At 41.4% G+C, this 15,218-nt stretch overlaps 1 protein-coding gene across 3 annotated transcripts in view; it reads left to right on the top strand.

The window, feature by feature from the left end:
* The window catches only part of MPPED2 (metallophosphoesterase domain containing 2), a 173,966-nt gene that overhangs the window by 41,101 nt on the left and 117,647 nt on the right, over window positions 1-15,218 (top strand). For all 3 annotated transcript variants that reach the window (XM_060017367.1, XM_060017366.1, XM_060017365.1), the window contains one exon: window positions 7,933-8,114. In XM_060017367.1, the coding sequence (XP_059873350.1) occupies window positions 7,933-8,114 (182 nt within the window). The remainder of the gene's footprint in view (window positions 1-7,932; window positions 8,115-15,218) is intronic.

Below are 15,218 nucleotides of genomic sequence, written 5' to 3'. Positions count from 1 at the left end.
ATCAGCATCGAGGCAGGACCCTTCACCAAGCAAAAAGATTACAACTCACTGAAGCTCAGATGGTAGCATTTTTTAGCAATACGAATTTTTTTTAATTAAAGATGTACATTTAAAAAAATTTTTAGATATAATGCTATTGCACGCTTTATAAAGTATAGTGTAAACATAACTTGTATATGCACGGGGAAACCAAAAAAATTCTTGTGATATTTGCTTTATTGTGGTGGTCTGGAATCGAACCCACAATCTCTCTGAGGTGTGCCTGTTGTGAACTGACAGATCAACTGCAGAATCCTTAAAGGAAACACCCTTGTTGCTTCTTTGTCTTCCAGAACTTGCCACGGCACCTGGCACGTAGGTAGATGCTTAAGAAATCGTTACTGACTGACTACCTTACTGACTGACTGTGGAATGACAGGCCTTCAGTACAGTGTCACGTGCCTTTTTTTTCAAATGCAAGGCCAGTATCCAGAAGTGTAAGCCGATTAACCTGGTTGTTAGCTTAAAAGAATAGGAAACATTTAACCCCAGACAACACATCTCCAGTGGGATACTTATGACCCAACCATATGCCATCTGAGAGGCTTCAGTGGCTCCTACAGTAGCTAGCCTGACGGGCACCAAAACCCCTCCAGTGGGACCAACAGAAGGACCAGGAATTCCTATCGCGTGCAGTGCGTGAAGAATTAAATTGTTACCACTTAATATTCATTGAATGTCAGTGCTGTACTTTTGTACTAGGAAAAAATAGATGAGACACGAGATACACTCCGTGCAGTGGGCTTTGTTAGCTCTAATTAGTTGGTAGTAGAACAGTGCTGATACAGCAGTTCAGCAGTTAAAGGAAAGCAGTGCCCTCGGTACAAATGTGAGTGTATTTATGCCTCTGGTTCTGTTATGCTTCCTTACTGTGTTGCAGCACCGTTACTGTTGTGGGGCATGCTGGGTAAACTGGGAGAGTTTTACCAGCTCAGAGTTGTAGCAAAACAAGAACAGCCCCATTTCTGAAGGAACTACTTAAATCCCACATCCTTTAATTTTTGTTTTATTGTGGTAACTGGGATTCTGGCTTCTTTGTTCTCTTTTACACTAGAAATACCTGGGAGCTCCATCTATGGCCCTAAATTGCAGTTTCACTTGTCTTTATATATAAGGTCTGGCTAATACTGATTATATTTGGATGGATCTGGACTGTGTTCACCTTTGCATTGTCTGGAGACCAGAAAGTAAAATTGCAAAGAGAAAGAACATGCTTTAAGCTGCTTGCAAGACTGACTTGTTTCTGAGGTCTTGCACAGATTCCTAGTGGTGTAGGAACGAAGCAGCTAGTCATCTGGGCATCATTTGGTCCTGCCCCTCTTTTCATACTTGAAGAACAGAGGCTATAGGAGGGAAAGTGACTTGCCCAGGGTCACATAGCTAATTGATGACCAATGTAGTTGGGGTGTAGGAAGGCCCTGGACACCACAACCAGAGCTTTTTTTAATGAGGCTTGTCTCTCAACTAAAGTAGCCCCTCTAACGACACCTGTATTTGGAAACATTCACAATCAGTCTGACTTGACATCTCTGAGAATGAGGAACACTCTTTATCTTTACCAATATTCTAAAAATCAAATTTTATATTGCTTATTTTCCCTATGAACTATAACATGTGGTTTTTGAAGTTTTAAGAGACTCCATTCAACTGGATAATGTACATAAGAATTGAGGGTGTCAGTGTATGGAGCCCTAAAACTTGGATAGTTTTGACAATTAATTCAAATAATTTTGAGCAGTCTCTCTAGATATTAATGGCTACAAGAGTTTAGATGGTTGATCTGCTCTCATTTTATAATTTTTATCATCTTTTTCTCCAAGTGCAGGTATATTTTTAGGTTCCAAAATTAAGTTGGTAGAAAGAGAAGTGAATTGGAAGTTAGAAAACTTGAGTTCTAGTTCTGTAGAGTGGACAAACCTGAAAAAATTTTAGTACTTACGTATTTCTTTTAACGTGTCATTGAAAAATACGTGTATCCATGTCATGACTTCATAGATGATACTGTTTAGGGCAAAACTAAAAAAAAATTGTGTAAAAGCTGTAAGACGCTTAACAAAAATTAAGTAATAGTATACACAGAAAGGCAAAAACTGTGAAGAGGATATTCAAAGAAGAGAAACACAGGATTAGATCATCTCTGAAGCCCTTCCAATCTAAAAATTCTGTCACTGTACTAACTTAAGCCTGGTATTTATTTATTCATTGTTTTGCTGGCAGGTTTTGCATATCTTTATCAAACAGTCAAGTGGAGAAGGGACTGAATTCTTATGTCTAGGGAGGATGGTGTAACATCACAAACCTAATTTTAACTCTCATGCCATCTGAATTTTCAGGGTAAAAATGAAAGCTTTAATGTCACATTCGAAAACTTTTTAAAGTCAGTGGAATGCATAAGCACAACATTGGGGTTTTCAAGTGGAATGGGGGATGATAAATACATAGAAATCCTGTTCAAATGTTTTGTAAGGGTTATAGTCTACCCTGACGCTGAATTATAAGCTAATTGTGTACAATAGGCTTTTACTGCACTCTCGGCCTAAAGAAGAAATCCATGTCATAACAAACCACATGATTACAGCTTTTCTGAAGATCTGTCAATAGGACTTGCAACACTGTGTACATTTGTTATTGGAAAAAATATCAAATATGGCCAGAAGAGGATTCCGTAGTGTAAGCAATAATATTATCATATTAGTTTTTTATGGGTAAAAAACTCTAATGGGTCAAGATGGAATAAATGAGAATGTTTTATTTGTTTGAATAGGCCATGGGGTATATAAACATTTGACAATCAAGCTTTAAGAACAAGATTTGAGGCTTGGCACAAAACTTGGAGACTTAATTGGAAAACCGTTTAAGATGTTAACTCAGGCCTCCCCTAGGAAAGTCCTCCAGGGCGTCCAGCTCTGTTGGTTCTCCATCGCCTGTACTAGCATTTGTCTCGGATAAACAGCTCACTGGCCCATGAATCCACGTGGCCCATGAATTCTGACACTACAGATGGGGGGGGCGGTTCTGACCAATCAGATTGTACTCAGGAGGTCACTAGGATTCTGGGGACACTTGACATCCTATCACGCAAGGAAAAATGAAAGAAAATGTGGCCGCTCCACTAGGTTAGGGAAGATTTCAGGGGATTGTAATACATGTCCTCAAATATTTGAAGAATTGTCAAACGGAAAAGGGACTGAATTCTCCTTTGCTATTTCAGAGTGCAGAACTAGGATTAAGAAGGAAGTGACAGGAAGGAAGTGAATGTTTTTCTTGACTGGATCATGTGCCCAGCGCTGTGCTGCTGTTGTTCATGTGATCTCCTTTAATTTCACCAAGTCGTGTGGTAGCTGTTATTATCTCCTTGTAACAGAAGGAGAGATGGAGGTCAGAGAAACTAACTACTACTAATAATAGTAGTAAAAATACTACCACTGAATTAAAAAAAAAACCCAAAAACCCTAGCATTTATTGTCTGCTGTGTGTCAGGCACTGTTCTAAGTACATTATTCTTGAGTACCCTATTTGTACATTATTCTTTTTCATCCTCGTGGCAGTCCTATGAGTACCTCATGGCAGGTACTATTTGTATACTCATTTTATGGGTAAGGAAACCAAGGCACAGGAATTAAGCACATTGCTTGGTGTCACGCTGTTAATAAATGTGGAGTGGGATTCAGAGCCAGATTGTCTGGCTTTGTAGCCAAACATGCCCCCACCCTTACGTCATTCTGCATCTTTACTTTCAGAGCATGTGCTGTGTGCCAGTCCTAGTGTCTGACAATTTATATCCTTATAGTAATATCATAGACTAGGCATTATTATTCCCATTTTACAGATGAGGGGAAAATTGAGGCTAAAAGAATGAAATAACTTGCCTGAAGCAAATAGCTCAGCCAAATTGTTACTCAGTCTTCAGGCTCCAGGCCAAGTCTCTTTGGACCACGCTCAGCTTTCTCAGAGTTTCTGGATCGGAAACTTTCTAGCAAGTAGAGCTATCAATAACCAGAATGGGCTGCCCTGGGGGAGGAGAGGGGACTCAGGAGCTCCCCTTCTCTGGAAACGCTGGAGAGAAAATTTATGTCAGCTAGGCAGGGAAGGGATAGAGGAGATTCAAGCTTCATATGAAGAATTGAACCCGATGCTCCCTAAGGTTTTGTCCAGCTCTGGGATTTTATGATGCTGTGTTTTCTTCTCATCTTCCCATGTCATCTTGTTTTCCCCTGGGTGTACTCAGATGTACGTGCAAATCTCAGTCTGCTATTTGAATCTAGCTCTGGGGGTTAGATTGCCTTGGTAAGAGACTCACTTGCTAGGATATTTGACATGATTCCCTAGGGGAAATGTTAGGTCATGTGAGAAGTCAGCAGCATAAGCGGTAAGCGGTAAGGCTGTTAACTAAGAAGGAAAATGCAACGGGAGGGTCTTCCCACAATGTGAACAGGTAGATCTGCCCATAGCAGTCAGGGTCTCCCTTAAACTTGCTTTCACAGGAAAATGTTTGGCTGTCTTGCCTTTTTCAAGGCGTTTGCCTAATGCCCAATTTGGAAATAGTCGTTTCCCTAGGGTTGTCTCAACTTTCATTATATCCATGGCAACTTGCCTACTCTACTAGATATCTTATTTTCAGCTCTGAATGCCTTTGGGTGGAAATGCCTTCGTTCCTATGACCTCCCAGGTGATATTTGTCATGTTATTCAGTGTGGCTCTGACAGGCTGCACCATCTTGCCTTCCTGTACTTAGTCCTGTGCGTAACAAAGAACATCAGTGTCTCTGGGTCAGGGGATGTATGTAAATTCTGTATCTGCATCTTTATATCCCCCAATTCCCCAATCTTCGACCTTGAGTCAACCCTCCATATCTCTCCCCAACATCTACTAATTGTTTCTCTTTGATGACATCAGGTTGGTGGTGTTGACGGGTGGGCCCTCTCAGCCCTCCTGTGTCCCTCTGACTTATTGTTTTATTTCAGCTGAAAGCTGACAAGACACAGTTTTCTTCGTTCTTCCTCTCCCCTCTTTTTTTTTTTTTTTATCCTTTGGCCTTTATTTCACTGTTAATGATGTTGGACATTTGAGTGTTTCTCTGGAGGAGGCAGGAAGATGGGGAAGGATGTTGAAGCCACTCAAAAATTTGACTGGTGTTTCAATAGTCATAGAAAGTGATCTCCCAGCAGAGAGCTAAAAAACATATCATGTACCACATGATGATTCACTTCTCTAAACTGAAGAGGTTCATAGCATATATCTGTGCTCCCTTCTGCTTTATAAATTCAAAATGATGACTCTGATGTCCCTCTGATAAATTCAGATGGACTCCTAAAGGATTTCTATGCAGTAGTTGTGCCCATAGCTTAGCTGAGTTGTGGAAAGAAAGAAACGGGATTGTCTATGCTTTACCATCAGGATGAGAACTGAACTGGAAAATAAAGATATATAAATATTGACTTTATTCATATAAAGTCCAGTGGTTTCATTCAGATGTTGGTGGTTTCAGTATTCATGTGCACAGTCCCAGTCTGGCGAGTATCTTAACTTTAGGTATAAGAATAGAATATTACGTATCACTTTCAGAGGGTGACACAGTCTGCTGCGGCAGGGAACAGTTCTTCATTCCCTGGGAAAACTACTTTTAGAAGATAGGCAATATAGGGGCTTCCCTGGTGGCGCAGTGGTTGAGAGTCCACCTGCTGATGCAGGGGACACGGGTTCGTGCCCCGGTCCGGGAGGATCCCACATACCGCGGAGCGGCTGGGCCCGTGAGCCATGGCTGCTGGACCTGCGCATCCGGAGCCTGTGCTCCGCAGCGGGAGGGGTGGCAGCGGTGAGAGGCCGGCGTACCGCAAAAAAAAGAAAAGAAGATAGGCAATATCAATTGATACAATTAGAATCACTGAGACCGAGTATAATAGAGTCTCAGTAATGGAAAGGCAGACAAACATTTTAATATATATTTTATTTTTAATATTTATTTAGTTTTATTTATTTATTTGGCTGTGCTGGGTCTTAGTTGCGGTACACGGGATCTTCATTGCCGCATGTGAGATCTTTAGTTGCGTCATGTGGGTCTTTTAGTTGTGGCATATGAACTCTTAGTTGCGGCATGTGGGATCTAGTTCTCTGACCAGGGATTGAACCCCCTGCGTTGGGAGTGCAGACTCTTAGCCACTGGACCACCAGGGAAGTCCTTATATATATTAAAAAAATCAACATTGGATATAATCATGAGGGTTTCCAGGTTACTCATGAGATCTCAGTGGATTAGTGAATTTTCTCCATGATAACAGCATTGTTAATTTCTAACCTTTACAGGAAAAATCCTTTTTTTTTTTTTGCAGAAGTTAAACTTTCTTTTCGGGTTTCCAATGAGACTTGCTGCGTTCACCAGTTCACAGTCCCTCCGTCCTTTCTTTCTTCTTCTAGCTCTCCTTTCTTTTTCCTTACTTTCCTTCTTCTCTGACAAAGATAAAATAAAATTAAAAGATTAACCATTAAAGAAACGCAGTACTATCCAGGTTATATACTGATGTCTTTATTTCCTTCACGAAAACTGCCATTGTTCAAACAGATTGTTTCTTTTTTAAAAAGTGGAAAAAGGAACAAAAAATTAAACAGAGGCTTTAGAGGAAACATGTGCAGGGAATCTTGCGTTGAGCTTTCCCTGTGTTCTCTGCTGCATTTTAATGACCCAGGGTGGGGCGGTGATATGAAATATTGTTCCTTATTTAACGTTTTACGCTCTCATCTCCACATTGTGTATTTGCTTCTCTTGCGACCTTTTCGTTGCATTGGTAACTGCTTCTTTTCATCCATAATCCAACGTCAGTGTACCTTCCTGCAGAGAAATTACAGGAAGCTGTCAGTGTAGAGTTAATATAGTTAACGCACCCTTAACTCTGCTATAAACCCCTTAAATAATTAAAACTGTATGCTTGAAGAGTCAGATTTGCATTTCTTTACCAAGTTTATTTAGCACACTTTGTTACACTCAATTAAATGAGAATGTTCTGTTTCACTTTCTTTGCTTCAGGTGGATCATTTTGCCTTTTGATTCTTGTGCCCTAGTGGTAATTTCACAGTGCTTAGGTCTCCAAAACTGAACATATATTAATGCATATGTAGATCTATACACACCCATTAAAAGGTTTACTATTTGTACTGAATAGAATCTTTGCCCAAGGCGTTGGAGCATTCCAAGTAACCTAAGGTGTAACTGGGACAGCAGATAATTCATGGTGGTAGAGAAGGAGCTGGACAGAGTTGTTGGAACATCCAGTGTTTTATTTAAAAAGCCCTGTTACTTCGGCATCACCTTCAGTGCCCACAATTTGATTTGTGAATCTCCCTGCGAAAACAAGAAGATAAAAGGTGTTGAATGGTTCTAGAAAGGAAATCAAATACAAGTACTATGACTCTTCACATCTCAGTTGGCAAAGCATGTGCAGAATGTTCTTCATAAATTAGTTCATTGCTTAAGTTATGCATGTTTAAGGAGGAATAAATTAGTTATCCATTTCCTAATGAGTAGTGGGATCCATTGGAGCTTGATGAGAGAGGAAAGAGCATCATTTTACTTCCCCAGTTGGGTTCGATATCCCTAAACTTCACCATTAATCACTCTCTCAATTTCCTGAGTTATTTCTGACTCTACGTGTAAGAGAGTCTGGCCTTTTAATTTTCCTACCAGGTAAGTAAGACTCTTTGAATTTGCCCAGTGGGTTTGTAGACGGGAGATGCTGTCTCCTTTGCACCCAGAAGCGTTCCTTGTTACAATGGGCCCTTCTGTCTTTGCATCGGTTTGTCTGGGTGTGTTCACGGATAACAGTCAATGTGTATGTGCGATGACAATTACGAGGGTTCTAATATGTTTAACTGTTATGGGATCTGTTATGTCTACTTTAGGGTCGACCCCATCCCATATGACACTCCAAAACCAGCGGGCCACACGCGGTTTGTCTGCATCTCAGACACACACTCCAGAACAGATGGTATCCAGATGCCTTATGGGGACATCCTTCTCCACACAGGCGATTTCACCGAGCTGGGACTGCCCTCAGAGGTTAAGAAGTTTAATGACTGGTTAGGTAAGGAATGATTGCGTTCTGGCGCCCCCAATTAACCTTTCCCGTCCGAGTGTCACTCACTGCGTCCTAATTGAATTAGAGCACTTGGAAGCTAGCTCAGCCATTTCTCATATGAAATGCGGTGGTGTCTAGCTTTAATCCAATTCTGTTAATTAAAGATGAATTTTTAGATATTTAATTTTACTGTGCATCCTTTCAGTGCCTGGCCTCGGTGGCTCTGGGGCAAAGGGATGGAAAGCTTTGAAACCAATCTCATCTCACTCATTCTGCTTTAATGAGGGCATTCATTGGCACACATGAGACGTAGAATCATATTTTTAATTCATTGGCTCTGCAATCCTTCCCAGGTATTATAAGTGAAGACCTACTAGTAAGAGACCATTTCTAAGGAACGAAGGAGGATGTAAAAGCCCTTATATAAAGGGAGGGTCCTAGCACAGGGCTGCTTGGGGGCAGCTTTCCCAAGTGAACCAGAAGGGTATCCTAAGACCCCTGAAAAGATAAGATGTCCTGCTGTAGAGCTCCAAAAATTTGGAATACGAAACCACCCTCCACTCTGTGGAGAGGGTAATAGCAACTTTGTGGTTTCTGTAGAGGCACCCGTGGGTCGGGGTTATGGGAAAAATGTTGGCTCCTGGGTCAGGCAGTTGCCAAATATTAGCATTACAAGGCAGTCATTACAAGTCTTACAAGGCGAGATTAGATGACAGATCTTTTTCGGAATCCTCTTAGGTGAGGGAAAGGAGTATAAGAATTACATAGTAAAGAGTAAAAATCACTCCGCAAGAATAATGTCATGAATAATGTGTCAGCCAACAAAAATTACTCAGGAGATTTAAGCAGAAACTCGAAAATGCATTTTTCCGTCAAACTAAGGCAGGGTTTGAGACATTTTTAAATAATTGATTAAGTGATAAAATATATGTGTTAATGGAAAACAATATTCATTAAAAACAGTGAAAATATTTTAAAAACAATGAGCCTAACTATAACATAACTATTTTGAGTTTTCCTGTGACCTTGCACATCTATCCACCTTTTATAAAGTTGACATCAGGGTACATATCTGCTCTTTTGTCTGTTTTCATTTGATAGTATTGGTAAGATTTTAATTGATTTTGCATGACTTCCATATTTATCCTTTTTGATAGCAGTATGACATTTGTATTGTTCTGTATGTTTATTTAATAAGACATCCCTCTAAAACATGAACATTTAAATTGATAACAATTTTTCCTCTGAAGCTAGCACTGAAATGTGCGTTTTCATTTGTATATGTCTTTTTGCTTCCATTGACTTATTTCTTAGGGTAAAGTACTGTATGAGTTAAATTACTAAGTCAAAGGATATGAAATTGTTTATGATTCTTGCTGTACATTGGCATCTTGCTTTCCAAGGGGATTGTAGCTGTGTCCTGAATATACCAATTTTACCACGATCTTGGCGACGTTGGATATTGGAGCTTTATATTTCAGTAGGTATTCAGTCATCTCACTTAAAACAGCAAGATATCTTAAATATCATTCAGCATAATCTCATTCTTACAAATGACTCAGATACAGAGAAATTAACTGACTTTCTCAGAGTCTCCTTGTGGTAGAGCTGGGCGAATAATCCAGATCTTCTCACTCCTCTTTTGCATCTGTCAAATTTGCTTTCAAGTACTATTATCTCTTCATTTTAGCAACGTGTATTTATGAACTATTAGCAGACAAAATTATTTGGGGTTGAATTTTGACAGTTTTAAACTGTTCTGTGACAGCTGAATCTCAACACAGAAATGATCTCGCTGCATTGACAACGTTGATTTGTAAAGGAGTAACCCTGTGGGAAGCGTTTACAGAAATAAAAGACAGGATAGATCCTGGTTATAATCTTGTTTAGCCACTGACCTTGGGCAACTGAGTTAACCTCGCTTTTCCCCTTGGTTTCCCTCTGTAGAACGAAGGATTAATACCACCTGTCTTTCTGGTTTGTTGTGCAGATTAATCAGTAAATGATTGCAGCTAGGAAGTTTTTGTGGGCCATTAATAACTGAATGGGGAATGTGGCGAATGAACCATCAACACATATTTACAGGGTAAAAACAAGAGGAGGTCAGAGGAATTGTTTAGTAGAATGGACGTAAACACGGGGAGATTTCATAAGGGAATGTACTCCATAGATGGCAAAGTGCCATAACTAAGGAAATAAAAAGGTAAAGAATTAAAATGCTGAGGTCCGATTGCAAGGTCAGTTCCTTCTCGTCCCATTTCCCCTCTGATCTCCTGAGGCAGGAGGAAGAGGTCTCTGCAAGGGACGCAGGATGCGAGGCTGAAGGGAGCCCGCAGCGGGGTAAGGACAGAGAAGTTTAGAATCCCATAGGGAAAGCCCAGAGTAGCTGCCCGGCAACTTCAGGGTGCTCCGAGGGTGAGAGACGGTGTGATGACACTCTACCACTTGGCTCAGTTGGGAACCTCTCCCCTGAAAAGAGTGCTTCCAGCAAAAGCTGCCAGGTGGCCTAGGAGAGTGGAGTCAGGGGTCAGATCAGTCTAGGGCTTTTGCCATAACAGGGCATTCAACTCTGACCAGAATGGTTCCTCACAGATTCAGCAGGCACTGAGATCCAGTGAACCTCTAACTGATTTCCATCTCTCTAGTCTAGGCCACCCTGATTCTTGGAAACAGCCCGACCATCCCCCAGGCTCCCTTACTTTCCCAAAAGGCTAATCTATTTCGGCTATAGGCTAGGCACTCCTTCTCTCCCTATAATATCCTTTGAAGGTTGCTAATGTAATCTGCATTTTACAGATGAGGAACCTGGAGCACAGCTGGGCTATCTTACCCAAGATCATTTAGCAGAAAAGAAACTCAGAGAGGCTAAGAAATCCACCCAGATTCACTCAGTGAGTAAACTTGGGGTTGTCTGACCCCAAGTTATGAGCCCTTTCCCATTCCGTGGCGTTATGAGTGGGTTTATGGCAGCTAGGAAGCTTGCAGACTTTAGGCTTGAATTAAATATGGTAGCTTCCAGCAGCTTCATGTGGAAGTGGAGTAGCTATTTGACCATGTGCTGTTATTTTAAAGATGTGGTTAAGCTCTGCCCATCTTGAATCTCAGCTGACCTACCAGCTGCAGGGGCTGAGAATCCCATCACGAGTTCTGTGTTGGTTCAGACATGGTGGGTCCCTGGTTAATTTGTACATATGCCACTTGGCAGGAGGAACACACAAAGTTATTAATACAAAGTAGTTTATGAGATAAGCAGGCAGCACAGGGTCATAAGATGATAGGACCCAAACTAGGTACAGCCAAAGGTTGGAAAGGTAATGCAGCCTGTAATGATTACGAGCAGCTAGGAAGAGCCTGTGTTGAATTCCCTGCCTTTGATAAGTTGCTTAAACTCCTGAGCCTTGATTTTCTCATTTGTAAAATGGGCGTAATAATAATAATATACCCCATGGTTGCTGCGAGAATATACTCTGTGATATACTCTGACCATTCTTAACACGCCCCTTGGCCTCTGGACTTTCAACAGATAGTGTAGAGGGAGACAACAGAGCCAGCGGCATAGAGTGCAAAAGGCAGAGACTAGAAAGGACTGGCGCCATAGATTTAAGAGGAATTTGGAGTGTAAGAGGGAGCCCAAAGAGGCATAAGAGTAGAGGCTGAAGACAGGTCTCTCTCTTAACAGTTACACTAGTGGGACAGAACATTGGGACTGTAAGAAGACTTGGAGATCCCACCTCCTCATTTTTTTTTTTTTTTTTTTGTGGTACGCGGGCCTCGAACTGTTGTGGCCTCTCCCGTTGCGGAGCACAGGCTCCGGACGCGCAGGCTCAGCGGCCATGGCTCACGGGCCCAGCTGCTCCGCGGCATGTGGGATCTTCCCGGACTGGGGCACGAACCCATGTCCCCTGCATCGGCTGGCGGACTCTCAACCACTGAGCCACCAGGGAAGCCCCCACCTCCTCATTTGATGGAAGGGGAAACTGAGGCCAGAGAGATTATATGAATTACTCAAGGTCACTCAGATAAGTAATGGTCTTGTTGGGACTGAGACTTGTATTGTCTATGGGTGGCAGGGGCTAGACACCGTACCTCTTCCCCCACCCCTCCGTTACGTGTATCATTTCATGCAGTCCTCAAAATAACTTGTGAAGTAGCTTCTATGACTTATGAGTAAGCTATTATTAGCTTCTTTATTACTTAGGAGGAAAACTGAGCCTTGGTGAAGTGAACTTACCTAAGATCACGTGACTAGGAGATGACCTGAGGATTTGATATTAGGTCTATCAGACTCTACTTCCCATTTGTGTTCTCCTGTCTTTCTCTATTCCCAGTCTGGGGCTTGGGATCCCTGCTGGAGGGACTATATCCTGAGTAAAATGGTGTCTTTGTTTGTTTGTTTGTTTTTTGTGGTACGCGGGCCTCTCACTGCTGTGGCCTCTCCCGTTGTGGAGCACAGGCTCCGGACACACAGGCTCAGCGGCCATGGCTCCCGGGCCCAGCGCTCCACGGCATGTGGGATCTTCCCGGACCGGGGCACGAACCCGTGTCCCCTGCATCAGCAGGCAGGCTCTCAACCATTGCGCCACCAGAGAAGCCCAATGGTGATTTTTTAATAACTACCTTTCTAAACATACACACTAACACATATATAGGCTCAGAGCCTAAGGTGGGTCTATGTCATTTCTCATATGTCAGAGTTGTCGGAAAGAGGTACAGATAGGTCTTTGCTAAAGAAATACTTTTTAAGGTGATAGTTAAATCCTATAGTCCCATTCATGTGTTAGTTCAGATATGCTCCAGGGGTGTCATGAATGAATAGGCTTTGGTGGGCTGAACTGGGATCCTAGCCACTCAACCATTATGGCATTTTCTTTGTTATCTTGGCAAAAAAGTATCTCAGTCACAGACTAGGCTTAAAAATAAACTTGCCAACTATAGATTAATTGCCAGTTAAAATGTAATTGTTTTTATTGCTGGTAAATTCCAAACCGCTGAAATGCCTGAAGGCACCTTTTGTGAGGCAGTGGGTCGTGTGTGGTCTTCCTTCACTTTGCCCCTTTGGTCTTTCTGTGTCTCTTTGATGTTCTTTACTGATCACTTGATTTCATGGCTCCTGTCCTCTCATCTTTAGAATATTTGTGGTAACCTTCTTCTTGGATATGCATATATGTCTGCACAAATGGAGACCTTATCATTTGATTGCATACCAACCTTCATATTTCCAACTTTCAGTTACACCCACACCAACTTTCTTCCCATCCCCCGAATGCACATGCCCTTCCACACCGCTTTCCTGTTGCAAACCCTGTTCCCACTAACTGGAATGACCTTCTCCTCCAGGAGAACTCCTTCATCCTGTGTGACTGGTTCTTTTTCCCTTAACACTTTGGTCAGGCATCTGTGCAGCCCTTCCCGTGGTTGTTATGTCATTGTTTCCTTGTCTGTCCCCTGCCTAACAAGTGCTCCTCGTACACCCAAGTTCTGAGTAGGGCCTGGAACATAGTCAGTGCACACAAAGGATTGTTCAATCACTGAGTGAATGAATGAACATAAAGGATAGGACTTTTCTTCTGCCTGCACGTTTGGCCAAAACTTTAAAATTATGTTGTACTGCATATAAAATGTCTTGCCCTGCCCTTCCTTTTCCTTTTTGTCCTCAAAGTATGTATCCAGTTGGCTCTCGTTAGTGATTCCTATATACTGTGCAGAAATGCTTAAAAAGGGTTTGTGGTGGTTGTTTTGTTTCCTGTATTATAATTAGAAAGACAGCTTTCTTGGGTGGCCTGTTCTTTTAGCCGAAAGTTGATGTTTAACAATCTAGTCACTCAAAATCCCTTTTAACACAGCACCAATGCCATGAAATTAAAATTATGACTTTTCTTGGGTCTCAGTTGTCATTTAATAGCTCTGAGTTTCAGTCTCTCCAGGGCTAAAAGAAAGAATGAAAGTCTTCCTTGGAAGATCTCAAGCAAAGTGTTCTTTGTATTTGTAGGAACACTGTATTAGGCACAGTTATAACAGAGTATGACTGTAGCAAACATCCCAGATCATAGACACACAAACTGGTTCTGCCCCTTTCAGAATAATCATACCGGGAGAATGTGTCCCTCTTCCAGTGATCTTGCTATTGGCCCAAAGCTTTGGAGCTGGTCTTTGGGAAAAGCTTTCACAGCCTGGGCTATTTATTTTATTCTTATAATACATGTAATGTTCATTCCTGATAACTTAGAAAATAGAGATAAGTGAAAGAAGATAACAAAAGTACCCATGGTCAGAGATACCACTGTTAACATTTTTAAAGAAGGCTTTCTATTGAATAGAATAGGGTGATTCTATACAGAATGTTTTCTATTGATACACACGTACGCATACATATACGTGAGTGCTTTTTACCAAAATAGAAATCTTACAGTAATACTGTTTTGTAGTCTGTTTTTCATCTCAACAATATATCAAGAACAACTTTCCACATCAATAAATATGGCTAAAATACTTTTTCCCCAAAAAAGCATACTTTTCGATATAAATAGGATACACATGTTATAGAAATTCAAGTTTTTGACATGTGCAAAGTAGAAAATATACATTCCTCTGTATAATCCTGTCTCCAGAGTAATTACTAGTCGATGTGTAGCATTTGAGAAATTTTTCTACTTTCTACTTTGAATATCCTCAACAGCAGCAAGTCTTTACCCTTTAAGTGTTTTTGTTTAAGGAATATTTTTATTTTTTTTCCTTTTCACAATTTGTTGATTTTATTTTAACCATCCTCATCCGTGTTCTCTGCTGCTCTAATAGTCCGTCTCTACACAGATGACCATTTCTCAGCAGCCCATTTCTCAAGGTACACAGCAGATGGTTCTGAGGACTCTGGCCCTTGCTCTGTAGTTACTGGCTCCACTGGTAATTACTTGAAGTGGTGAAGTTTTCTAGGGTTCTTGGTCCTGGGAGGACTGTTTTCATTCAGTTTCTTATTCATCCTGTGATAATGGCTGAACACTGTTGTCCTTGTTCCTTTAGGATTTCATGAAACGATGGTAGTTATTGGAGAGGCTTCCTTTCCCCCTGAACTCCCTTGAAGGGAGTTTAATTTCATGTTGTCTTAGCCTAGAA

Source organism: Delphinus delphis, chromosome 8, assembly GCF_949987515.2.
Source record: "Delphinus delphis chromosome 8, mDelDel1.2, whole genome shotgun sequence".
Lineage (NCBI taxonomy): Eukaryota > Metazoa > Chordata > Mammalia > Artiodactyla > Delphinidae > Delphinus > Delphinus delphis.
This window is presented reverse-complemented; position numbering and strand designations above follow the sequence as displayed.